This window comes from Ranitomeya variabilis, chromosome 8, assembly GCF_051348905.1.
Source record: "Ranitomeya variabilis isolate aRanVar5 chromosome 8, aRanVar5.hap1, whole genome shotgun sequence".
Taxonomy (NCBI): domain Eukaryota; kingdom Metazoa; phylum Chordata; class Amphibia; order Anura; family Dendrobatidae; genus Ranitomeya; species Ranitomeya variabilis.
Window position 1 is genome coordinate 36,038,757 of NC_135239.1, and position 27,150 is coordinate 36,065,906.

General features: G+C 40.9%; 1 protein-coding gene across 2 annotated transcripts in view; it reads left to right on the forward strand.

Moving 5' to 3' along the window:
- The first annotated feature begins 359 nt into the window (after nucleotides 1-359).
- GLIS1 (GLIS family zinc finger 1) overlaps nucleotides 360-27,150 on the forward strand; it is a 130,994-nt gene continuing 104,203 nt past the window's right edge. Inside the window, exon 1 of one of the 2 annotated variants that reach the window (XM_077278653.1) lies at nucleotides 360-419. Coding sequence is in view for 1 of the 2 variants with exons in the window: in XM_077278651.1 (XP_077134766.1) it covers nucleotides 6,792-6,798 (7 nt within the window). In the remaining variant the exon portion in view is untranslated. Of the gene's footprint in view, nucleotides 420-6,678; nucleotides 6,799-27,150 lie in introns of those variants that run through there. The other variant, XM_077278651.1, reaches the window with a different exon arrangement.

Sequence of the window (27,150 nt, forward strand, 5' to 3'; positions counted from 1 at the left end):
TAAGATTCCAAAGAACAAGTTCAATTTTGGCTTTAGCATACAAAACTGCATCAAAACTAAACTTTAAAATGCCGTGAAAACTAAGGCTACGTTCTTATGTTGAGATTTTGGTGAGGTTTTATTATGCTGTGAATTTTGTGGAAAAAATGCAAATAGACCATTTTACTTAATGGGTGCAGAAAATCTGTAACATCACAAACTCATGCAAACCACAAACTGAGTAGTTGTCTTGCAGTACTGCATAATGTGTACTAGGGGGCGCAGGTATTCTTCTAAAAAAAAATCGTATGAGCACTCTTACGGTTTTTGTAAATACAGGGCACACAGAGGGGAATGTATAAGTAGGAAAGATGTAGAGAAGGAAGGAGGATGATCCATTAGTGAAAAGCCGGGAACAAACTGCCTTTTATACAGCAAAGGTAGGATTTTATGTATTGTTTTAATTTATCGTGAGACTATGGGATTAAACCCTGCACAGGGATCAGAACTGAACTAATACTACATTATGTAAGCTGTATCTGAAAATACACAGCACGGCAGCAATTCTAACGGCACAGTTTTGCCATGTATCCTACTCTCACACAGTCCTGTAGAGACGTACGGGGCAGTATAATGTCACATTTGTATAAAAAGTACATATAAAGTCACAAACTCTACTTTTCATATAACACATCTATAATAAATGTCATTGGTGTAACTTTTGTGCGGTGATATAAAATAATTGCACTCCAGAACTCAATGGGAATGTTGCAAAGACTGTCCATGTCATACCACAGCCATGACTACAGGTGCTACTCACGAAATTAGAATATCATCAAAAAGTTAATTTATTTCAGTTCCTCAATATAAAAAGTGAAACTCATAGAGTCATTACAAACAGACTGATCTATTTCAAGTGTTTATTTCTGTTAATGTTGATGATTATGGGTTACAGACAATGAAAACCTAAAAGTCATTATGTCAGTAAATGAGAATAATTAACAAAAAACACCTGCAAAGACTTCCTAAGCATTTAAAAATGTCCCTTAGGCCGGGGTCACACATGCGTGTTTTACGGACGTAAGAGCGCAGAAACTACGTCCGTAAAACTCGCATTACATACGGCACAATTATTCTCAATGGGGCTGCTCCTATCAGCCGTATATTACGGATCCGTAATATACGGCTTTCTACGGCCGTACAAAATCGCAGCATGCTGCGTTTGTCAGCGTATTGCGCAAATAATACGCCAATGAAAGTCTATGGGGGCGAGAAAAATACGGATTCCACACGGACCAGCAGTGTGACTTGCGAGAAATACGCAGCGGTGTTAGTGAAAAGTCGGTAATTCAATTGCCGGCTTTTCATTTCTCCTGCACAAACCCGACAGGATATGAGACATGATTACATACAGTAAACCATCTCATATCCCGATTTTTTTTGCATATTCCACGCTACTAATGTTAGTAGTGTGTATGTGCAAAATTTCAGCGCTGTAGCTGCTAAAATAAAGGGTTAAATGGCAGAAAAAATTGGCGTGGGCTCCCGCGCAATTTTCTCCGCCAGAATGGTAAAGCCAGTGACTGAGGGCAGATATTAATAGCCAGGAGAGGGTCCATGGTTATTGGCCCCCCCGTGGCTACAAACATCTGCCCCCAGCCACCCCAGAAAAGGCACATCTGGAAGATGCGCCTATTCTGGCACTTGGCCACTCTCTTCCCACTCCCTGTAGCGGTGGGATGTGGGGTAATGAAGGGTTAATGCCACCTTGCTATTGTAAGGTGACATTAAGCCAGATTAATAATGGAGAGGCGTCAATTATGTCACCTATCCATTATTAATCCAATTGTATGAAAGGGTTAAAAAACACACACACACACACACACACACGATTAAAAAGTATTTTAATGAAATAAACACAGCGGTTGCTTTAATAATTTATTGCTCTCTCAATCCATCCGGAACACCCTCGCTTGGCAAAATAATAAACGCACAAGATACATACCTTCTGATGTCCTATCACGTCCAACGAGGTAATCCATCTGAAGGGGTTAACTAATATTACAGGCACGAGCTGCGATAAACCACTCGCTCGTGCCTGTAATCCCCGGGTGCTGAAAGGAAAGCTAGATCTGTACTTACATTGAGTCGCGGTGATGCGCCCCTGCTGGATGTTCTCATGAACTGCAGCCTGGGAACTTTTTCCCACGCTCCAGGTCATATGAGGACATCCACCAGGGGGCGCATCACCGCGACTGTAGGAAATGTAGGTCAATGACCTACATTTCATTCATTCGCCGGGGATTACAGGCACGGAGCACAGCTGCATTAGCAGGGCTCCTGCTTGTAAAATATTTTAACCCCTTCAGATCATGGATTACCTCGTGGGACGTGACGGTTCAGCTGAGGGTATGTATCTTGTGCGTTTATTATTTTGCCAAGCGAGGGTGTTGCTGATGGATTGAGAGAGCAATAAATTATTAAAACAACCGCTGTGTTTATTTCATTAAAATACTTTTAAATCATGTGTGTGTGTGTTTTTTAACCCTTTCATACAATTGGATTAATAATGGATAGGTGTCATAATTGACGCCTCTCCATTATTAATCTGGCTTAATGTCACCTTACAATAGCAAGGTGGCATTAACCCTTCATTACCCCATATCCCACCGCTACAGGGAGTGGGAAGAGAGTGGCCAAGTGCCAGAATAGGCGCATCTTCCAGATGTGCCTTTTCTGGGGTGGCTGGGGGCAGATGTTTTTAGCCACGGGGGGGCCAATAACCATGGACCCTCTCCTGGCTATTAATATCTGCCCTCAGTCACTGGCTTTACCACTCTGGCGGAGAAAATTGCGCGGGAGCCCACGCCAATTTTTTCTGCCATTTAACCCTTTATTTTAGCAGCTACAGCGCTGAAATTTTGCACATACACACTACTAACATTAGTAGTGTGGAATATGCAAAAAAAATGGGGATATGAGATGGTTTACTGTATGTAAACCATGTCTCATATCATGTCGGGTATGGGAAGGAGAAATGAAAAGCCGGCAATTGAATTACCGACTTTTCACAGATATCGCGCTGAATGAAATCTAAATACAGAATATATATATATGTGTCTCAATGACATATATATATATATATATATATATATATATATATATATATATATATACTGTATATATGTTTTAATGAACATTTGAGCACATAAATCCATTAGATGTCGGTTTTGCAAGCCTGCGCAAAAATCTCGCAGTACGGATGCCATACGGATTACATACGGAGGATGCCATGCGCAAAATACGCTGACACACCCTGACTACGGATCAATATTTTGGGAACATTTCTCCGTATTACGGCCGTAGTACGGACGTATAATACGTGGCGTATTGTCTTACGCCAAGTGTGACCCCAGCCTTAGTCTGTTTCAGTAGCTCCACAATCATGGGGAAGATTGCTGACGTGACAGATGTCCAGAAGGCAGTCATTGACACACTCCACAAGGAGGGGAAGCCACAAAAGGTCATTGCTAAAGAAGCCGGCTGTTCACAGAGTGCTGTATCCAAGCATATTAATGGAAAGTTGAGTGCAAGGAAAAAGTGTGGTAGAAAAAGGTGCACAAGCAACCGGGATAACCGCAACCTTGAAAGCATTGTTAAGAAAAGGCCATTCAAAAATGTGGGGGAGATTCACAAGGAGTGGACTGCTGCTGGAGTCATTGCTTCAACAGCCGCCACACGCAGACGTATCCAGGACATGGGCTACAAGTGTCACATTCCTTGTGTCAAGCCACTCATGACCAATAGACAACGCCAGAAGCGTCTTACCTGGGCCAAGGAGGAAAAGAACCGGACTGTTGTCAGTGGTCCAAGGTGTTGTTTTCATATGAAAGTAAATTTTGCATTTCATTTGGAAATCAAGGTCCCAGAGTCTGGAGGAAGAGTGGAGAGGCCACAATCCAAGCTGCTGGAGGTCTAGTGTGAAGTTTCCACAATCAGTGATGGTTTGGGGAGCCATGTCATCTGCTGGTGTAGGTCCACTGTGTTTTATCAAGACCAAAATCAGTGCAGCCGTCTACTAGGAAATTTTAGAGCACTTCATGCTTCCCTCTGCTGACAAGCTTTTTGGAGATGGAAATGTCATTCTCTAGCAGGACTTGGCACCTGTCCACACTGCCAAATGGGCCAATACAAACAACAGTATCACTGAGCTTGACTGGCAGCAAACTCGCCTGACCTTAACCGGGTATTGTCAAGAGGAAGATGAGACACCAGATCCAACTATGCAGACGAGCTGAAGGCTGCTGTCAAAGAAACCTGGGCTTCCATAACACCTCAGCAGTGCCATAGCCTGATCGCCTTCATGCCACACCGCATTGATGTAGTAATTGATGCCAAAGGAGCCAAGACCAAGTATTGAGTGCATTTACCGATCATACATTTCAGTAGGCCAACATTTCGGATTTTAAAATCATTTTTCAAGCTGGTGTTATAAAGTATTCTAATTTACTGAAACAATGACTTTTGGGTTTTCATTGGCTGTAAGCCATAATCATCAACATTAACAGAAATAAACACGTGAAATAGATCACTCTGTAATGACTCTATAATATATGAGTTTCACTTTTTGTATTGAAGAACTGAAATAAATTAACTTTTTAATTATCTAATTTAGTGAGAAGCACCTGTAATTTCAAGGCTAACACAATTGACATCTTGAAATGAGAAATGTGACTTGTGTAGAAAGACTTCTAACTATTTTATAGGGGCTTTTATGGTCTTCATTAGTGATGAGTAGTGATGAGCGAATATACTCGTTGCTCGGGTTTTCTCGAGCACGCTCAGGTGGTCGCCAAGTATTTGTTAGTGTTCGGAGATTTAGTTTTCATCGCGGCAGCTGAATGATTTACAGCTACTAGCCAGCTTGATTACATGTGGGGATTCCCAGGCAACCCCCACATGTACTCAGGCTGGCTAATAGCTGCAAATCACTGAGTTGAGGCGATGAAAATTAAATCTCCGAACACTAACAAATACTCGGCGACCACCCAAGTTTGTGTGGGAAAACCCGAGCAACGAGTATATTCACTAGTGATGGGCGAATGTGCTCAGATAAGGTGTTATCTGAGCATGCTCTGGTGCTGAGTGTCTTCGGTGTGCTCGAAAAATATGTTTGAGTCCCTGCACGTGCATCGGATTTCCTAACAAGCAGACAATCCCTGCGTGTGTTGCGGCTGTCAAACAGCCGCGGGGACTCGAGCATATTTTTCAAGCACACCAAAGTCACTCGGTTAGCACTCGAGCATGCTCACTCATCACTTGTAAGTATCCCTCCAGTGGGTGAATTGAGGCTAAATATTTTCCTGGAGGCAGACATAGTGCCTGATATTGCTGTTATTGTCATCCCACCATCACCCCATCTTTATTAAATAGCTAAATTAGTAACCTTGCAATTGTCACACTGCTGACTTGGGCTATTTCAGAATTTTACCTCCTGTCCTTCCAATAAGAGTTTTTCAGCAGGTTCCTTATCATCAGAGCCAGGAATACAATAACAGGTAACACCTCTATATACAGCTGATAATTCAGTACCCACTGATTATAATAGGCCATGTCACAGCTGCCCCTGTTATCCCTCCTTCCCCAATGATCTCTTCATTAGACATTTCAATGCAAAATATTCATTGCTGCTAATCTGCATGTGAATTTCCTGAAAAAAAACAAAACATAAAGTTGGAGTCTAAAAGACCTCTGTGGCCGGCGTGAAAATGGCAAGATTTCAATTTTTATTTTTAATACAAATTGTGATATGGGAAAAAAATCTAAAACAATCCATTTAAAAAAAAAAAAAGTGATTTCAAATTATATATTTTATTCTGTTTTCTCTACATTACTATCGAGTAGCCATCTTGTGGAAAGTATAGCAAGTCCAAATGCACTTCAGTGCTCTCTATTTGAATCCAGTGCCCCATTCACTTCTATGGTAAAATTAAAAAAAAGTCAGGTCCATTTTTGCTTTACAGGGTAACTGTCTCCACTATTCCAAAGCAGACATCTAAAAAAAAATTCCTGTAGAATTCAGTGCTGCTGTTTTTTCTATCAAATCAATGAATCTAAATAACATAAAGACAGTGTGATCATTGACTAACAGACATATTGATGAGATCTCAGGTACTGTAGTGTGAATGGTACCCTACTGCCGCATCTATGTACCATTTGTAGGTGAGCAAGAAATATTGGACAGATAAAAAAAGGCGTGTGACTACAGGATCTGACTACACGGGATTTGTTTGTAGTCTGTTACCATGGAGACGCAAAGGCCTGTTAGCAGCTATAATAAGATATTTGCTTAATTCTTTTATTTAGATTTCCATTGGAGGAATACAAAATGTCACTGAACTCTTAGCCTAGGGTCTAATTACCTGGAATAGCTTGTTGGCACTCCTACGACATATACTACCAACCAAGTCCCTGATTTTTTGGATTCAAAGTTTACATGGAAGACTATATTCTGTACATTTAGCAGCAGTTGGAGAAACCTCCTTCAGTATAATAATGGGGTCCAGTGTCTCTCATTATTGGGTGTGGGCTATGGATGGAGGGGTGTGTGCATAATTCTGCTGATGATGAAAGGGGTCCTCCTTCAGTCCCTACTCCCACCATCTGCAGACCCTTCTTTCTGCGTATGTGCTGTGCATTCGAACCTGGTAAAGGAGGGTTCTCTCACAAGACATGGAAGTTTCCTGCTATTAGGGTGAGGATCATATTATCACAGGACCAGTAACACTACTGCGCTGCATCACTACAGTAGCATGAAGGGTAAGTCGGAACCAGTGGGATTCTCCTCGAATTGCATTTGCGCAGATATATTGTTTGTTTCAAGTTGCAGTCAGTTTCCCTGCAGTCCCATGCAAAACAGGAGATAACAGTTGTGTAATGTCATGATGGGTTATGTCAAATGGCAACCACAATTCAGCTCTAGGAAATATAAAGATGTATCAGTGCTGAAATGCTAATGGAAACCATCACTCAGATGTAGTGTATATATACAGATGTGGCCGTGCTGAATTTGTTGGTAATCTGTTTCATGTGTACATTGAGATAACTCACTGATTTAGAATAGTGAGTTATGTATGAAATAAAAATGTAAAAAAAAAGCAGCAAAAAAATGCAAACCTAAAAAAAACACAGAACATGGATTGTAAATCTAAAACATCACGTACAAGAGGTGAATAAACATTTTCTTCTCAAGTCCAGATGCTGTAACTTTTTTTGGCGTCTTTTAGATTAATGTGTATTTGCTCATAAGATTAATACAGTATGTGCAACATAAAAAGAAAATATAGAAAAAAAATGAAAAAAAAAAACATTAGCCACATACTAAAGCCTCGTTCAGACATCTGGGAATCACGTACATGTTTGTTTGTTTTTTGCAGAAAGAACACGTACGCATCAAAGTCTATGCTACTATACACGCATCCGTGTCTTTTTTGTAGACCCTGTGTTTGCAAAAATAAAAATCATAGGCACGTGTCTGTTTTTGATTGGAGTCACAGATCAGAATTATACATACAGGGCTATAGGTCTGGGAAAATCACAGATGGCGTCACATCCGTGATTTACATTGTAAGGTTTAAGAGAAACTTTGCAGTTTATTTCTTTTTTAATGCGTCAATATCTCTGATGGTAATAACTAAAACATGATAAAACTTAGTTTTCTGCATGCGTGAAAACTCTGGGACGTCTGAATAATGCAGTATTTTGGCTAGATTCAGCTCGCGTCTGATTTGCAGATGTATTTGGGACATTTTGTGAAATTGATGAAAGTGTGTTGAATTTGAATCATTTTTTAAGATGAAACTGTCGGCAAAATAAAATAGCGCAGTCCGATTTTTTTTCACAGACTTGCATTGCCAATTTAGATCCCACCCTCATTTTGCATAGACTAATTGGTTCACAAAAAATCACGGATATGAACAGCCGCCATAGACTATCATAGGCTTGAAAAACACGAATAGCACTCACTCGAGAAAAACTGACTTTTTAATGAGTACTTATTTGTGATGTTACAAGCCCTGCAGTACCTCAGAGTCCATGGCTAAAATAAACCCCTGCGCCTTGGGTTCCTTAAAATTTATGTCCCTGAAAAAAATAAGTAAGTGCTTCTCAAATGCATTTAATTTGTCTAAATGAAGTGTATCGTGGGCTAAAGTGGTTGGTAAGTGTCCATGACCTATAATGGCCAGGGTCCCAGTTTCCTCTAAATTTGCTCAATCTACAGCATTCTATGTAAGAATATTTTCCACTTTATAAGGTAATGCCTTTTAACCCCTTCCTGACATCCGCCATACATATACAGTGCAAATCGGAATTGGGTGCATAAAGCTGGTGGCTCAGGAGCTGAGACCGCTTCGTAAATAGTTGCTGTTGGCTCTGTTACAAATCCAGTTCCTGCCTTTGATAGCAGCGACTGGAGCTAGCTCTGAGTACTGCCATTTAACCACTTAGATGCCACTGTCAGTCTCTGATATGAGGCATGTAAGTGGTATTAATCCTGGTGACACACCAGTGTCAAGTTGTTTACTTATGGCCGCCATCTTTGTACTCCAAAAAACTAAAAAGAGAATTTTTTAAACAAACAAAAACAAAGTTTAAATAACTTCCTTCTTACAGTACAAAAATATTATATTATTATATAATATATCTATAAATGTGCTGTGCATATATATATATTTATGCTATTGGTATCACTGTATCAATGTATAATCTAGCAAAATATAAAATTACTCAACCCATATAGTAAATGCCATAAAGAAAAAAAAATCTTAAAGCTAGACTTGACATTTTTCTGATGCCACACCGCCTAAAACATGCTGTAAAAGCAGTCAAAACATCATATATAGCCCTAAATCATACCTATAAAAACTACAGCTCACCGCACATGTTCTCACAAGGCTCCGTCAATGGAAAAATAAGAAAAAGTTCAGAAAACAGCAACACACACCATTTTTCTATTTTGCAAAGTTTTTTTTTAACCATGAAAATATAAAAAAAAAAAAAAACAGACTTTGGTTTGTCACCATTTCAATGTCCATGTAATTTTTTCCCTGTTTTTTCTTACTACATTATATGTATACAAAACAATTGGTGTCATTGAAAACTACATAGGGCTATGACAACAGGAAAAAAAAGTAACAACCCTTTGAATAAGAGATGGAAAAGATAAAAAATGCCCCAAAAAAGGTCACTTCAACGGTAAGAGGTTAATAGCTTATAAAGACCAGGCAAAGATCTGTACCCGGGCCTTGGCGCACCATTGCTATAGTATGTTGCCTCAGTGAGGCACCATTTTCTCCACCAGGAAGATTCTTGGTGAATTAATCACAATAATAAAACATGCCTCAAGTATGGCATAGTGTCATATCCTCATATATCCAGTATAAATGTGTATAAAATCAGAGGCACATGTCGCCATAATGCCCTATTCACAATATAGATGTGTAGGCGCCATTTTACATCTATGTACAGCACAGATAAGTAACGCAGCAATGTGCATGAGGCCTTAGTCTTTGTATCACCTTTTGTTACACTGCTATGTATATATTTTGGCAATAACCAGAATTTGACTTAGGTCAAACTCAGAGGTCCATGTCTCTCCGTCCCGAGTGCGTTCACATACCGGCCACATGTACCTATGAGGCCACCATGGCCTCTGAGGCCGTCAAGCTTAGGTCAGGAGACCCATGGCCAGTCCACGCATTTCGGTCCGTACTCGGACTATGGTACATGGATTTCTGGATTTGGCCTTTATTACTAGATAGTTGCTTGAATAGCAATTCTTAAACACTACGCATATGTTTTACCACAGCACAAAGGGGAAAGAGAGCGCTATTTCCAAGGACAGCTTGTTCTAAAACAATTGTAATATTTTCTGAGGTCCAATTTGTGAAAAAATAATGGAGATAGATTTCTAAGTTGCCTAGCAACCAATCAGATCCTGGCTTTCATTTTTCAAAGGGCCACTGTAAAATGTAAGCAGGTCTCTGATTGGTTGCTAGGGACAACTGCTTCATTTTTCTGCTTTGATAAATCTTCCCCGTATCCATAGTCTTAAGCTACGTACACATCACAGTTTAGGTGTACATTTACATATACGCTCGGACATGTATGATTATTATATTTATATATTTGCTATCTATCCCCATATTTATATCATGTGGGGACTATAATCTATATCACCGGTCCTTGTCTCGTTTGGTTCGGTGTGGCGGCCATTTTGTATATTTTTATCGTTGGCAGTTTTTGTCGGGTAATAAAGAGATTAGAAAATAAAGTACAGCGCAGCATGACGGATAAATAATGTACAGATTTGGGGCTTTATGATATTTTTCGGCAGCTGCAGCTCTACAATTATGGCTTCTCCTGATGCTTTTTAATATGACGCAACGCTGCGGAGACACAGAGAGAGGGGTTTATAAAGCTGTTTATTTACAATATGAGCTCATTGATTCCGTCGGTCTCCGGAGAGCCGCCACGGTCAGGAATCTGTGTGCAGAGTCCCCGTGTCTGCTTCCTTTGTTTGTTAGGTTGTCAATCGGGGGTCCTGCTAAAATGAGGACATTAATTCAAATCACTTTTCCCTTTAGTATAAAATAGAGCAATATCGCATATTGGAATTTTACACCAATGCTTATTTGCCAAAATTAAAGGGAACTTCAAAAATCTGGCATCAAGGGTGCTGGATTAATAAATGTTCTGGATTAACTGACAGTTATTGAAAAGTCTATAATTCTTCCTCCAAGCCCAAAATAAAATCATGATGTAAAATCTGCTCTTATTTTATGTTTTTTTTTGTATATTTTTTTAATTTTGTTTTATTAAAGGGGTTGCTGGTTAAAACAAGTTATCACCTATCCACATAATAGGTGACTGTGGAGGTCCGACTGCAGGCACCGGCACCGATTAGCAGAACAGGGAATTATTATTCTGGATGGGGCATTAGAACGGAGATGCCCGACCACTGCTCCTTTCGTTCTCTGTGGGGCTGATCGAAAAAGCCAAGCTCAGCGCTCGATAGCCCCATAGAGAGTGAATGGAGCACACGTTGCATCTGCTCACTGCTGCTCCATTCTTACAGGGATAAAAGTGTCACATTCTGCCAAAAAGGTGCTGGTCTCAAGGGTCGGACCCCTACTGATCAGCAAGTTATCACTAGTGATGAGCGAATGTGCTCAGATAAGATGTTATCTGAGCATGCTCGTGTGCTCGAGTGTCTTTGGCGTGCTCGAAAAATAGGTTTGAGTCCCCGCGGCTGCATGTCTCGCGGCTGTTAGACAGACTCAACACATGCAGGGATTTCCTGTTTCTAAGACAATCCCCGCATGTGTTGCGGCAGTTGAACAGCTGTGAGACATGCAGCCGTGGGGACTCAAACCTATTTTTCAAGCACGCTGAAGACACTCGGTTAGCACTCGAGCATGGCGGATAACACCTTATTCGAGCACGTTCGTTCATCCATAGTTATCACCTATCCTTTTGGGTAGGTGATAACTTGTTTTCTCTGGCCAACCCCTTTAGTGTCAAAGAAGTCTCATATTTGGTTATCTTTGTGACCTAGCAGAATTTTTGGACTCTTGGATTGATGGTTAAAGGAATGTTACTCTACATTGGTATTAAAAGTTTTAATAGGATAGATTCAAAAAGATTTACAGTATTTTTGCACTTCTTCTTTTACATATAAATTACAATGCAGAGACAAGATGTCAGGGCTAATAGACTGTCTACCAGTATAAGGTTAAATGGCGACATGTGTCACGCGACATTAACATCGCAATGCGACATCTCATCTAATTTTTTTATGGTTTAGCATTGCCACCTACAGTGGCTGTGACACTGAGTTCTGTATGTTTCCAAATATGTTGGAATTTCTGTTTAGAGGCGACTTACTTGCCATAGACTTCAATGTAAGTTGCATGCAACTTCGACGTGCATTTGACTTGTCTGCGATTTGTCCTTTTTTTCACAGCTCTAAATTAGTTGCGTGAGAGCAAGTTGTAGACAATTTGGAGATATGTTTTTTGGCTGCATATCTTCTCTGAGAATTGCCACCACATGACACGCTGCTGTGTAGCCCCTGCCTAAGGCCATGTTCACACTCTCAGTATTTGGTCAGTATTTTACATCAGTTTTTGTAAGCCAAAACCAGGAGTTGGTGAAAAATTAATAAGTGGTGACTATTATACTTTTCCTATTAATGAAAAAATGAAATGAATGCTGTCACCTCAAAAATATTATTTAAATGAACTTCTTAGCCCCTATAAAAATCACACCTCTGGTTTATGAAACATTGCCTTTAATGCGAATAAAAGCAGAACATCGGATATATTAACGAGGGTTCTCAGTGCACCCTTGGTGTGACCACAAGCTCTGAGTGCACCCCTCAATTACCATGCTCCGCCACATCTCCCTTTGTGGATTGACAGCACTAAGCCAGAGTGTATGCAAAAAATAGCGGGCACCACAAAGACAATTTTAGTCAGGGATCAACCATATGCATATATAGAGAACAATTAAGATCAGACAGAAGAAAAGATATGCATATCAATGGGATCAACCATAAAAAAATAATAACTTTATTGATACGAACAGTAGGGTAAGACAAACATTTAAAAACATTTAAAAAACAAAAGGCAGACACATAGCTGATAAGCTATGTGTACCCCCCAGAAAAATTGAAACAAATACCCTCAAGCACTTGACAATTTATAGTGTGCCAAACATAGAAAATACACATGTGCAAATAAAGCAATACATATTCATCTGCGTCCAAATCTTTATTTGTTTGGGGCTATCTGTTTTTGATGCCTGTATAGTATAGCTATGAAGGAACAGATGAATGACCTCGGGGAGACCAAAACATCCAACACTGCGGAGACACCATCACGTGTTTCTCAACGCAGTGATCCAGGATCACTGCGTTGAGAAACACGTGATGGTGTCTCCGCAGTGTTGGATGTTTTGGTCTCCCCGAGGTCATTCATCTGTTCCTTCATAGCCTTTCACCAGGCACTGCTCCTAATAGCCAGTTTCCTACTCCACACTGATGAGGGGCAAAAACCCCGAAACAGCTGTTTGTGGATGGATACCATGCTTGGCATAGGTGGTCTTCCTTTATTGGATATTCTCCTTTATTGGATGCTGCCCTTCCCGTGGTTGTTCCTTCCCGGAGAAAGGCCTGGCTATTCATTGCTTGCGTTGAGAAACACGTGATGGTGTCTCCGCAGCTTACTTTACATGTTTAGTATAGCTGGTAGCAGATGAATATGTATTGCTTTATTTGCACATGTGTATTTTCTATGTTTGGCACACTATAAATTGTCAGGTGCTTGAGGGTACCGTATTTTTCGGACTATAAGATGCACCGGACCATAAGGCGCACCCCAAATTTGGGGTGAAAATTGCAGAAAAAAAGATTTTTTACAAGATGGGGGTCCGTCTTATTGTCCGAATTTACAGTATCTTACCTGAGGGCTGGTGGTGGCAGAGCAGGGTCACAGGAGGCATGGTGGCAGCAGAGGTGGGGTGATGCGGTACGGCGTGCACCTGAGTAGGGTCCCTTCCTGCTTAGGTGGGCGACGCCACGGCCTGGTGTCCATGGGAGGGTGGCAGCAGTGGTTACCGACAGAGGTGCTGGGATGAGGAGGCACAGTGAGAGGTATGGCGTGAGAGGGGTCCCTTTCCCCGGTGAGGTGATGGAAGGATCTCGTGGGCACATGGACTGGAGATGATGGAGGTAGTGGTGTACATTGTGAAGCGAGTATTCCACAGGAGCTCAGATGTCTGAGTCCTTGCCGCTTCCCGGCGCTCCTCAGCGCAATAATTATTTCAGAAGCCGATAATAAGTGAGGAGCTCCGCTACCGAGACACAGCCGCCATGACCGGACACTGCAGGAAAAGCGCCTCTGTACTGCTGCAAGCCCTGCTGGAGGCGGAGTTCGCATCTCGGCTTCAGGAAAATGGCCGCCGCGATCCCCATCTGCGCACGCGCGGCATCCCGCGGCCATTTTCCTGAAGCCCCGGGCAGCAGAGCGCTCTATCTGCACACGCGCGGCCTCAGGAAGATGGCCGCGCCCACCGATAACAACAGGATTCACCCGGCTCTGCTGCCTTACCGGGCTGCTGCATCACCTCACCGGGAAAAGGGACCCCGCTCACTGCGCCTCCTTATCTCCGCACCTCTGCTGCCACACCTCTGCCGCCTCACCTCTGCCACCGCACCTCTGCCACCACGGTAAGCCTGCATTGCGACTATTAGACGCACCCCCCATTTTCCCCCCTTTTTTGTGGGGGAAAAAGTGCGTCTTGTAGTCCGCAAAATACGGTATTTGTTTCCATTTTTCTGGGGGGTACACGTAGCTTATCAGCTATGTGTCTGCCTTTTGGTTTTTAAATGTTTTTAAATGTTTGTCTTACCCTACTGTTCGTATCAATAAAGTTATTATTTTTTGATGGTTGATCCCATTGATATGCATATCTTTTCTTCTGTCTGACCTTAACACTTAGCCAGAGTGAACGCTGCCGGAAAGTGACAGTATTACTGTAGTAGCCAGCACAGGACTCTTTCATCTCTGCCACAGTCGCTCGCTGTCAGTGTATCAGTGTCTGCAGATTTATGCTAGAGGGATTGTGACAAGCAGACAGCAGATGGTGGTGTGTTAGGAATGAATTAGTGTAGAGGAGAGAAGGAGGTCTTAGGAGGACCAGAGATTACGTGAGGGAAGATATCGGGAGATTAGTTCAGAGATATGCGGAGGAGACAGGTTACGGATGGCTTTGTAGGTTAGTATTAGTAATTTGAACTGGATACGTTGAGGGAATGGGAGCCAGTGAAGAGATTTGCAGAGGTGGAAGCAGAGGAGTAGCGAGGAGAGAGATGAATTAGTCAGCTGGCATAGTTGAGGATGGACTGGAGAGGTGCAAGGGTGTTCGTGTGACGCCCCAGGGTCCTGGTTGTCACAGTAACATTGCTTTCCTCACGGGGAGAATGATGTCATGCTTGGAAGCGATGAAAGATCTCTTTCATTAAGTAATCACATACACACAACATGTTCATACTCCAGGCCAAAAGGGGGAGCTCTGAACCCGGATTAAGGGGAACTTCCCTATATTCTGGTCTGGAGGGAAAGGAATTGAGTCAGTCTGTCAGAGGACAGAGAAGAGAGCAGTCAGACCTTGAGTGTCAGAAAGACTGAAGAGGCCATGTAGCCAGAGCTGCTGCAGCTCCTGGACAAAGAGAACTATGAAGAAAAGGACAGTTTGTAGAAAGTGTGCCGGAGAGAAAAACACAGGAGTGAGACACCAGGGGAGGAGAGCTGCGACTGGGCTACCTTCCTGGAGAGCGCAGATACTGATAGCCGGAAGACCGAGGTTGTGTCGGACTCTAGGAGGCACAGCAGAAACTGGCAGGACAGCTAGATTATAAATCACCTGTTCGCCTTAATACCCAGGAGGCACAGTGGCACATAGAGCCCGGGTCGTGATAGAGACCCTATAAAAAGGCTCGAGTCTCCTGTCATACGGGTTGTGTCCTAACCTATATGGGGGACAGAGGAAAACTGTGAGGACCTTATTAGAAGCCATAAGCAGTAAGGGACTACAACACCACCACGTTTTGAAGAAGACTTTTATCTCCACCTGGTAAAGGGGACTCTGGATTCGCTTCAATGCCGGCTGGACCCTGACTGTACCTGTGATCTGGTGCCCTGGACTGTGGTTGCCTGAAGCTACAGTAAACCAGGTAAAGAGACTGCAAACCTGTGTCCTCGTTCTTTCCCCAGAGGACCCCTTTAAGCAGCGTTGGTCCCTACTGACCAAATACCACAGGTGGCGTCACGAACACAAACTTTATTCTAACCCCCTTTAAAGACCATCCCTTTAACATGGGCACCCAGGGCCACGGACCAGGTTGCCGCCACCATGACATCCCCCTTTGAGTCGACCAGACCCGGTACTGAGTACCCCACGGCCCTGGCGAGTGACTCATTAGCAGGGAGGCCACAGAAAAGGATGTTGCAGTAGTCGAGGCAGGAAATGATGAGGGCATGCACAAGCATTTTAGTAGATTGAAGGTTGAGGAAAGGACGGATTCTGGAGATATTTTTGAGCTGAAGGCGACAGGAGGTTAAAAGAGCTTGGATGTGCAGTTTGAAGAACAGGGCAGAGTCAAAGGTTACTCCGAGGCAGCGGACTTCCGGTACGGGGAAAGCGTGATGTCATTTATTGTGATAGATCAGGTAAGGAAGATCTGTGAGATGGAGGAAAGATGATAAGTTCAGATTTGTCATTGAGTTTGAGGAAGGGAAAGGAGAAGAAGGAGAATATGGCTGATAGACACTCTGGGATTATATGACCTTACCATTTTGTTTGCCAAAAGTAAAAGAGGGAAAGAAGGAAAAGGAAATTGCGATTAAGGCTGTTTGCTGAAACGCATTGGTTGGTCCATCCAGGTGGTGGTTGGTGTTCAGTTTTTATGTCTTTGCAAAAAGCTCTAATAAAGTTTCTACATTTTCGAATGTCGGTTTCACTGGTTTTCATCGCTGGAGGATCCCCCTTTTCCTTTTTTCCCTATACTATTTTGTTTGTGCCAATACTTCTCTTTAATTCTACATGTTGTGGTGATGAAAATAATGGTTCTTGTATGCGCCAAGTAATACAATTCATTCTCTTACAAAATCTGAGTGCTGGTGATTCTGCTGGAAGCCTAAATCTGCAACAGTATTTATGCTTTTTCAATTAAAGGGGTTCAATTAAGGATGGGAACTGCATTAATCTGAAGAACTTGGCCATGTCTCATACATTTAGAAATGCGTAGCCACAGGCGAGGCACTGTTCTTTTCCTGTCACGCCCCAGCACAGAATGAGTCCTGACTGGGTGTTGGTGCTGGTGCTGTGAGGGTATTGCACCTGTGAAGGCTGCCTTTTGCAGATGGTATTGGCTGGCCAGGATCACAAATTTAACAGAATAATAAAGGAGACTTATGTTCTAACATGGGGACTTTACTGAACTTGATAAGGGTTATATACAGGGGATAGCAGGTACACAAACCACGGTCTTCCCCTGTCACTAGCCCCTCCCTCTGTGGACTAGTCCCAACTCTTAACTTTCACTTACCCTGCTGTCTGTTGCTGGGCAGAACTCCCTTATACTACACACTTCATTAACAATACTTATATTATGCCTTTCTCTATCACATCCCACATTAGTATACATTATGTGTATTACACTTCAACAGTTATCACACTCTATGTCTTAATACATCAAACTGGAACATATCACATAACATAATACATACGGTATATATATAAAATGTACAAAACTATTCATTTAACGCGTTTGGTGTCTTCAGGGGTAGGAAAGAAATAGTTCAGTCCACACCCCTTACAAATGGAAAGGTGGCTAAACAAGTGCACCTTCTTATATAGCTTGTAAGGGAGTTCCAAACGTTACCAAGCACAAGTGTGTATGCCTTAAGTTTCTAAGATGGTGCAACTCCATTAAGGTTTAGTCTGGGAATATCAGATTTGGAGTTCATAATGTAATATTGCTGTACTCCCCTTTAACAGTGTTGATCTTCAGGTAGATGGGTAACGCACCAAGGTATACATACCATAGAAGCCTTTGATGAGAAGGGGCTCTGCCCTTGTTAAATATTAAGGGGTTCTCTGCTCAATAGGCAAAACATTAAAAAGACAGTAAACTCAACCCAATACTCCAGGTTCTGCCTTGGAACTACCTCTTTTGAGGACTTTGCTAGTCCGGGAGCAATGACACCAGGAATCCAGAACCACCAGAACTTGTAACGCTGCAGACAATCATCTGGCATCAGGTCAATGTTGGTTGTTGACATCACTGCTCTTGGGGTGGCTGTGACTGTTGCATCAGGGAGTGGAGTGCAGGGATCAGTATGTTTTAACCCCATGGATGCCCACAGGGAAATGTACCTATTAAGCTGAGAACCCCTATAAAATCAGAAGCAGTTACACCAAATAAACCCTTTAAATTTGCCACACATGTCTAAAATGAGAGCAATGTATTAAATATATTGTGTAGAAGACATAATGTCAATGGTTTTTTTTATATATTTTATTGCTCTCCAGCCTAGCTCTCCTTTATTAAAAAGCCTTTGCCTCCAAATCTAGGGGAGCTTTTCTTGGGCTAAACTTTCTCTCTTAAAATGTTGTGAGATGTTATTATTGATGACAGCCAGGGAGATCTGGACAATGTTAAAGTACATGGCCTTTAATTTTGTCTCTACAATTGTCATAAAGCGAAAATTGTTCTTGTGTGATTTGTTCTGTACCGAATTGCATGTTCTTTTTTATTTTTTTGAGAAATCTTCCCTAATGTATTTAATAACACATCTTATTGAGAATGTCGAAATGTAAGAAATCTGCTGTTAATTTCTGCCTGTTGTTTTATAAAATTGAGATCAGACTGTATTTACATTTTACGAGCGCTGCTCTAATCCTGTCCTTACAATTTTCTCCACATTGAAATCAAAGTTTCGGGTTTATGTTTTAAATTAAACTGAACAAAAGTTTCATTTATTTGTAGATGGAGCTAATGATTTGTTTGGACGATGTGTGATTTTTTAATTTTACTAAAATATATAATTTGAAAAAAAAGTTACATTTTCATGTCTTCGATCACAATGATTCTTTTGTGTTAACTCTGATGACGTTTTTTCCTGGAATTTTTTTTTTAACTGGTTAAAAAAAAATGAATTTGTCACCTAGGTTGGAATTTGTCACATACATGGGCAGTCAGACTTGTTAGATCATGTTGACTTGTGGTTAGGTCAAAACTAGAGCACAAGAGACCTGAATATTGCATCGAGGCTTTCGCCATGATTATATAATTAGTAGGTATTTCCTGCAGTATAGTGGTTTCAGAGCCTCATCTTGACCAAATAAAATGGGGCACTGGGCAAAATAAAATAAAAAAAATCCTAAAGTTTTATTCTAAGACACTGATACACTGTACATTGGCCGCACAATACTGCCATTGGGTATCAAAATTATTTAATTATATAATTCCTAAAAAGTGACAGGGTTAATGATGGAGTAAGGCAGTAAAGGTTTAAATCCTCCACTCCTAGGTTGCTTCTTTGAGTTGAGTTTTTGGGGTGTCCCTAGGAAATGGAAGCACTGAGCAATTTCCTGGTTCTCCTCTCGATAAAACCAACAACTCTATAGTCAACCCTCCCAAGCTAGATAAGATGGGGCTCAATAGCAAATATCAAAAATGATTTTCTATGAAGGCACCAGGTCTTGGTAGCCAACAAGGTCAAAGGGGCCAGTGTTTGTTTTCCACATTCTTGGATACTAGGTCTGCATTTGTTATGAAGAAGCAAGTATTTTACTGCTTTTCTCCAGCTAGGGCTGAGCCCATTAGACTTCTATGGTGTGTACACCCTGGTGCGTAACCCATCTACTGGTACTCTTCCATTGCCTCCTTCTCAATTATCCAACACAAAGATCAACACTGTTAAAAAGGAATAAATTCAGTTTAGTCCAAATGTAAGATTCCAAGATTAAATCTTATAAGGGTTGTACCATCTCGGACATTTAAGACATATTCACTTGTGCTTGGTAACGTTCTGAACTCCCATACCAGTTATTGGAGAGAGTTACACATGTTCAGTCACCTCTCCATTAACAAAAGCATGAGACAAGGCCAAGTTCGTCCTATAAATGCAGGTACCATCTATCAGACACCTGGCACATAACCTTTGGGTTATCTCTTGAAATTGCTCTAGAAAATGAAGTATTTCTCCCAGAAAATTATTGCAATTAAACATGTTTTGTTATACACATGTCTATTTCCTTTGTGTGTATTGAAAAAAGCAAAACAAAATGCTAATGTTGCCATCTTACCAAATTTGTTTCCAAACTTTGTTACAAGTCCATCTCCAGAGACCTTGATGTTTCTTTGTCCACAGTGCATATCATAGGCTACGTTCACATTTGCGTTGTGCGCCGCAGCGTCGGCGCCGCAGCGCACAACGCAAACAAAAACGCAGCAAAACGCATGCACAACGCTGCGTTTTGCGCCGCATGCGTCGTTTTTTTCATTGAATTTGGACGCAGCAAAAATGCAACTTGCTGCGTCCTCTGCGCCTGGACGCGGGCGCCGCAGCGACGCATGCGGCGCAAAACGCAAGTGCGCCGCATGTCCATGCGCCCCCATGTTAAATATAGGGGCGCATGACGCATGCGGCGCCGCTGCGGCGCCCGACGCTGCGGCGCTGGCCGCAAATGTGAACGTAGCCATAATGAAGAAGTTTACAACCCATGGCATTGTAGCCAATCCACGTGGACGGCACGGCAGAGTAAAATTGATGAAAGATTGCAATGCAGAATAGTCTAGATGTTGGATAAGCAGCCCCAATTAAGTTCTAAAGAAATTCAAGCTGTTTTGCAGGCTCAAGGTGCATCAGTGTACAAATTATCCATCCACATTTGAATGATATGAAACACTATGACAGGAGACCAAGGAGGCCCCCACTGCTGCCACAGAGACATAAGAAAGGTAGACAGAATAAGGCCTAGAAAGAAAAAAACACAGTGCCTACAGTCAAATATGGTGGAGGTTCAAAGATGTTTTGGGGTGGTTTTGCTACCTCTGGCACTGGGTGCTTTGACTTTGTGCAAGGCATCATGAAATCTGAAGATTACCAAAGGATTTTGGGTCGCAGCTGAGGCAAAGAAAACTAAATCTCCGAGCAGTCACAAATACTCGGAGACCACCCGAGCGCGCTCGGGAAAACCTGAGGAGCGAGTATATTCGCTCATCACTAATAACAATCTATGTGTGATTGCATTAATTTTCTGCAAGAAATAAATCATTTTCTGAAACAATTTCAAGGGTGCCAACACTTTTGGCCATGACTGTATGTTGGTACATACAGATTACATAATGCATAGTTACATAGGTTGAAAAAATACCTAGGTCCATCAATTTCAACCTTTCTCCACCAATTATTTATGTGTGTTACTTTATGTATTTATTCTTTAAGGTACACTGTATATAGAAATTGGCTGCAAAAGTATTTACACTTTTAAAAAATTTGGCGTCATGAATCTATTAAAAAATAGTACTGAGTCTCTGGTTTTATAGCTCAAGATCATATCTGTAATGTGAAAATGCCATACGTCATCGCTTAGGGCTATGCAAGTTTTGCCAGTTGTTTGTGTGAAGTCACTTCTTTACCATTTAATTTACTAGATCTCGGTTTGTACTTTCTCTACTTGTTATTTATTTAGTTATTTTTGTTGTTGAGATTTTCTGCTAATTTGATTTATATTTAAACTTTCTATTAATGGGCTCATTATGGAAAAGAGCTCTCGTAAAATCTAAAAATGGGTATACATACTTGTGCCTTGGGCTAAAAGTTTCCAGACTAATTCTGAAGGACTCCTTCAAATATCCTTGGAAAAAGTATCTAGCAAATTGGTAAAAGCTACAAGCTGGTGTAGTACACGTCAAAAAGTGAATGTATAGCTACCAAGCACGAGACTGAGAAAGTACGGTGCCTTTAAGTGACGATCCCTTTGTATTGAACAACCAGGATATTAAATTCTGGAATAACCCAGTTATATGCTGGAAATACATAAGACGGTTACTGGTGTTAGAATATGCATGGGCAGTGATGTAATGTCAATGAATGTGTCAGAATTTTAATATTGTTATTTCTGGAAAACAAACAAACATCACAAAAAAATGCTTTTAGTAATGGAGCTCAAATTATGATTTCATGAGAAGGAGAATTCTAATGTCAAACTGCAAAACAGAATGGGGGGATGGAGAATTTTCCTTTCATGGTGCAATAAAGAATGAAAGGGAGACCTTCCCTGCCTTGGTGTATTTGGCACATGTACTAGGCAAAGTTCTGACATTAATAGCTTATTCTCAAACCTTCCAACATTTGAAACCCAAATGGTCCACTGTCCCCATGAAAGAACAATTCTGGATTTTTCATTAAAACACTCTATCATTCTATTCCTTTTGTATTCCTCCTGGAAGTGCGTCGATAAATTATATACCTCCCTGTCATCAGTGTTTGTCCCTGCACAGTCTGTCACTGACCAGTCTGTGGGTGGATGTACCCTATTATCAAGGTAAATGATGATACCCAGTTGTCAACATAACCCTACATTACCAAAAGGAATAAAAGAAGAACAGCACAAAACAAATTGTGATTAATGGCTGGCAAAAAATCTGTGAGCTCCCCTGATACTGACGCTCTTTTCCGTTTTTCTTTGAGTGATTCAGTTGCAAAGATAATGAAATCCCCTGCTTCTCCAGTACTGGTTAACTGGTGGTCTGAACAGTCTATCCCAGCAGTCCTGATGATTTGAAGCATTCGTGTGACCACTGCAGCCAATCACCGTTTTTAGCTGTCATGGTAGAATGGTCAGAATGTGACGGATGATGTCATGATTGGTTGCAGTGGTTACCGAGGGTATTCATAATGTTATAACGTCTTCAATGAAGGACAGCTAAAATCTACGCAACTACTGAGGTGGTGGCTGATGATCATTAGGAGATTTACCAGGTGAGTATGTTATTTTGATACTTTAATGCATCCCCTGTTTTCTGGCAAATTTTAAAACATTTTGTTCAATTCTCACCTTTTGTACACTATGTGGACATTGCGGATAATTTTTTTTCTTACTTAAATGCATGCAATTGGGCCTAAAAATCATTTTTTCCCTGTAACTCATTCTGCAGCCAGCAATAGACAGAAGATATAGAAGGCAAACAGCGCAATTTGTTTAATTAAAACCAATTGCAATAATGATTTTTTTGGCCCCAATAGAATGCATTTACTGTAAGTAAGAAAAAAAAGTCTATAAAGTTGAACAACCCCTTAAAGTTGGGTTTGGACACTCTTGATCTCTATCTTTAATCCCCTAATGCACTTGACCAATGGTCAGTCCTTTGTTACATTGAGTCAGCATCTCTCCCTGAAGACACTGATCACAGCATATTGTATATTTCTCTTCTCGGCTCTTCCATTCGGACAATGCATTAGCATCATGAAGTCCTAAAAAATAATTTTAAGTCCTAAAAAGTAAGTTTTTTTTTATCAAATACCATTAACTGGACATATGTTGATGGTGGTCAAGGTTGAGAATAAAACCTAAATGCCATCGTCACCACTTCCGTCTCATATGACAATGATGAAATTGAATTGTGTCATCCTATTTTTGTGCAAATCTGAGAAGGCAGAAAAGACCAGTGACATTTTGGAAAAGGGATATATGACGAGTTTAAATAATGTTAACGAGGAACAGATGAGAGGGATGTGTATGTTCTGAGGTGTGGGCTCCTCGAGAGCCGTGTTTGATCCCATGCCTGTTCCAACACTTTTACAATTAAACGCACAAAATGAATAGCATGCATTGGCTTTATGACCTTCCTATTAATAACAGCACTTAGCACCCTGCTAACCTTTCTACCACTTTTACTGGAAGATCCCTCGTAAGCCCATGACATAAACCCAGAAGCAGCAGTCTCCTATTAACAGGTGCCTTGAAGGCACCAAAGCCTTTTGATCATTGCATACAAATCAGCATCCAGTACAGTAAAATTGTTTTTGTACGCAATTAATTATGAGCATTTGAAGGATTCTGGAATGCAGAAGATAATACCTGAAGTCCCCTTTTAGTAAGACTATCTCGGTCAGAGGCCACACGTGGTTTGATTTTCCCCGTGAACGATCTAATGTTTTCAAGGCACATTCATGACAAAGTGTCTGCCCATGGACTTGTAGTTGTAAGCGTGAGTCTAATACAGTTTGACAGCCAATATTCATGAGCCATGTGTTCTTGATTAAGTCATTTGGGGCATTAAAAGCTGATAAAAGTGGCATATTTTACAAAGCCTGACCGAACCAAATACAAGGCAGCACTTAGAGAGTAACCCAAGCAATTTGTAGAGCAAAAACAAAACACCGCAGATTACGAATATGGTTTTTGTGCCAACAGAGCATAGGGCAATGTGGTTTTCTGATTTCAATTTTTACTATGGCTACTCTAGTGACCTGGCTCATCAAAATCGACATTTTTTAAATTAGTCGAAAAATATACCATATTTACATAAATTTGTACAGTATAGGTAATATTGCTGTCTATACACGTGACTGACATAAGGGGCGATATTAATGGTTTATTGTTTGTATTAGAAATAAGTGGACAGCAAAGTTTCTAATAAATATTAATGGTGGAAATATAAAAAAAAAATGTTTTACATTAGTTTGACAAACGTTCCAATATTTTTTGCTATTAGGACATCCAGCGATAAACGAGTCAAGATCATTCCAAGCGTAGCAAAGAGCAGAACGATCGGGAATTGCCTAACATTGGGAATACTATGTAATACTATGATTATTGTCGTAATAATACTTTGCCAAAAAAAATTGGTAAGGATACAATCTCCAGCTAATGCAATAGACTTTTATAGAGGGGGATGATTGTTTTATGCACCATGGACATGGCCTAAATTAAATGTTCACACAGCATATAATAAAGGCTGGATCTTCATTTTATACCAAGGGCAGAATACTAGAAGTGCAAATGTCAGTCATCTCTTCCCAATTCATCAGTGATCTCCCATTCACAACTGCAGCCATTTTGCTTCTGGCCACTTACTCGTTGTGATGACCTTGGGTTGGCGTTAGCATTGAGGAGGAATCTTGCCGTTGACCACTGACTGTATAACTTATTGATACTTACAGTGTCAACCAAAAGTTTTCCTTTTTAAAAACAAAAAGTGTGATTACTTCTGTCTGGTTGTTGTGATACCATTTTTCTGGTGATGAATTGAAAGTGAACGAAGTTGTCATCGTGCAAGACTTTAATTTTAACCAAAATGCTTTAGATTATAGGTATGGTCATTTAATTAAAGGGGAACCTGACAGCCAAATGTTTTGCATATACTATTTATTGATAACAACATACAGAGTAATTCATTGTTTACAATGCCATAACTTAGTGTTTTGTAGCATAACCTCTTGCTTTAATTACTGCACCGCACCGACGGGTACTGAAGCCACTCGGGTATTCAAGACATCCTGAGTGATCTTCCTCCATTTCATTATTGCTTTGGGTACGGGCCCCAACTCATCGCCCAAACTCATCCCAAAGGTGCTCTATATTATTTAAATCATGTGATCGGCTTGGCCATTGCAATGGGTGAACGTTTTTCTTTGCTAACCAATTTTTTACTAAATTGGATGTGTTCTTAGGATCATTGTCTTGCACGAATTTCCAGCCCCTGCCTACCTTGGTTTTACCATGTGGCAGCATTACATTCTCCAGTGTATCCTTATACATAATAGCATTCATATTTCCAACAATTCTTTGCAGAGGGCCAATAGCAGATGCAGAAAAACAGCCCCAAATCATGACATTGCCACCACCATGTTTCACTGTAGGTGTTTGGTACCTTACATCATTACGTTTTCCAGTTGGGCGGTATATAGTGCTTACCATCACTATTAAACAGACTGAACTTGAAATCAACCAACCACAACACCTTCGACCAATATTTCTCTTTCCATTGGCTATGTTCTTTGGCAAACTCAAGTTGGACTTTCTGGTTCTATGCAGAGAAGAAAGGCTTCTTGACTTGAACTCTTGCATTCAACCCTACAGCTCTTAGCCGTTGTGCCACAGTTTGGTGACTCACTTCGAACCCATAGTCTTCGTTCATTTTATGCGAAATCTGTACAGCACTTTTATGGACATCAGATACTGACTTTTTCTTAATAATGTGATCAACTTTGGGGAAGTTTTCCCGTGGTCATCCACTTCTATGTTTGTCAGCTGTTTCATAATCTTCTTTTTCTTTCTGTATTATATGTGACACTTGACTCTGAGCACAGTTCAATCCCATAGCTCCTCTTTTTGGCTTTTGCCTGACTTCACTCTCAGAATAATTAGCTTCCTGACATCTGGTGATAAATTTGGCTTTGTCTTTGCCATGTTTTCACTGAAAAACACTCGCACAAAAAATTTTGTTAGCCAATATTCCACTACCCATTGCAAAATATGCAAAACATTTGGCCCAGCAAATGTTGAAAACTAACACATAAAGGGATAAACAATGACAAATACAATTTTTATCCTTATAGCTGATAACAACTTGTTTCCGGTTTGCTAAATCACCAGGAAAATGGCATTACAACAACCGGATAGAAGTAATCACACTTTAAAAAAAATGCAAAACTCTTGGTAGCCGCTGTATATCTATAGCCTTTGTTTCTTCTGCCATAAATTATGCACAGATATCAGACACATCTCAACATCAACTATCCAAAGAAGACTACAAGTTGAAGGGCTTTATGGTTTAATTTCTGCAAAGAAGCCACTACTGTGGACTGCAAAGAAGAAATAGAGACTTCTTTTAGCCATACCACAAAAGGACAGGATATTAGATCAGTGGAAATCTGTACGATGGTTTGACAAGTCAAAATTTGCGATTTTTTTACACCAACCGTAAGAGAAAGGGAATATCCACCTCACTCTCAAAGTCAATATATTCAAGATACATTATTGACTGGTAAACATCAAAGAAGCTTGAACCAGTTGAAAACATATTAGCTACAAAATAAAGGTCGTAGTATATCTCAATCACTGAAATGCAGGATATGAAGGCATGAGTTTATTATATAGGGAGAAGTTAGAGGGGTCCATCAATCTGGGGAATAACAAGGAGTAACGCAGGCACATCCCATGCCATCCTCCAGCACCTCCATTTTATTTGTGAATCCAGACCAATTATTAACTTTGATGTCTTCGTGAAGTGCAGAAAAGGTGAGCGGATGGTTTCAACATGTGTGTGAGGCACAGAGGGGGAGGTGCAATAGTGTGAAGATGATATGCTGGTGACAGTGTTGTTAATTTATTCCAAATCCAAGGCTCACTTACTCAGCATGGCTACCACGTTACTCTGCAATGACCACCTTTCCATCTGGTTTGCACTTAGTCTGCCCATCATTTGTGTTGTGACAATGACCCAAAACATACCTTGAAGCTATGTAAGGGTTATGTGACAAAGAGGGAGAGGGATGGAGTGCTGTGACAGTGTTATGCACTCTGCTCCAC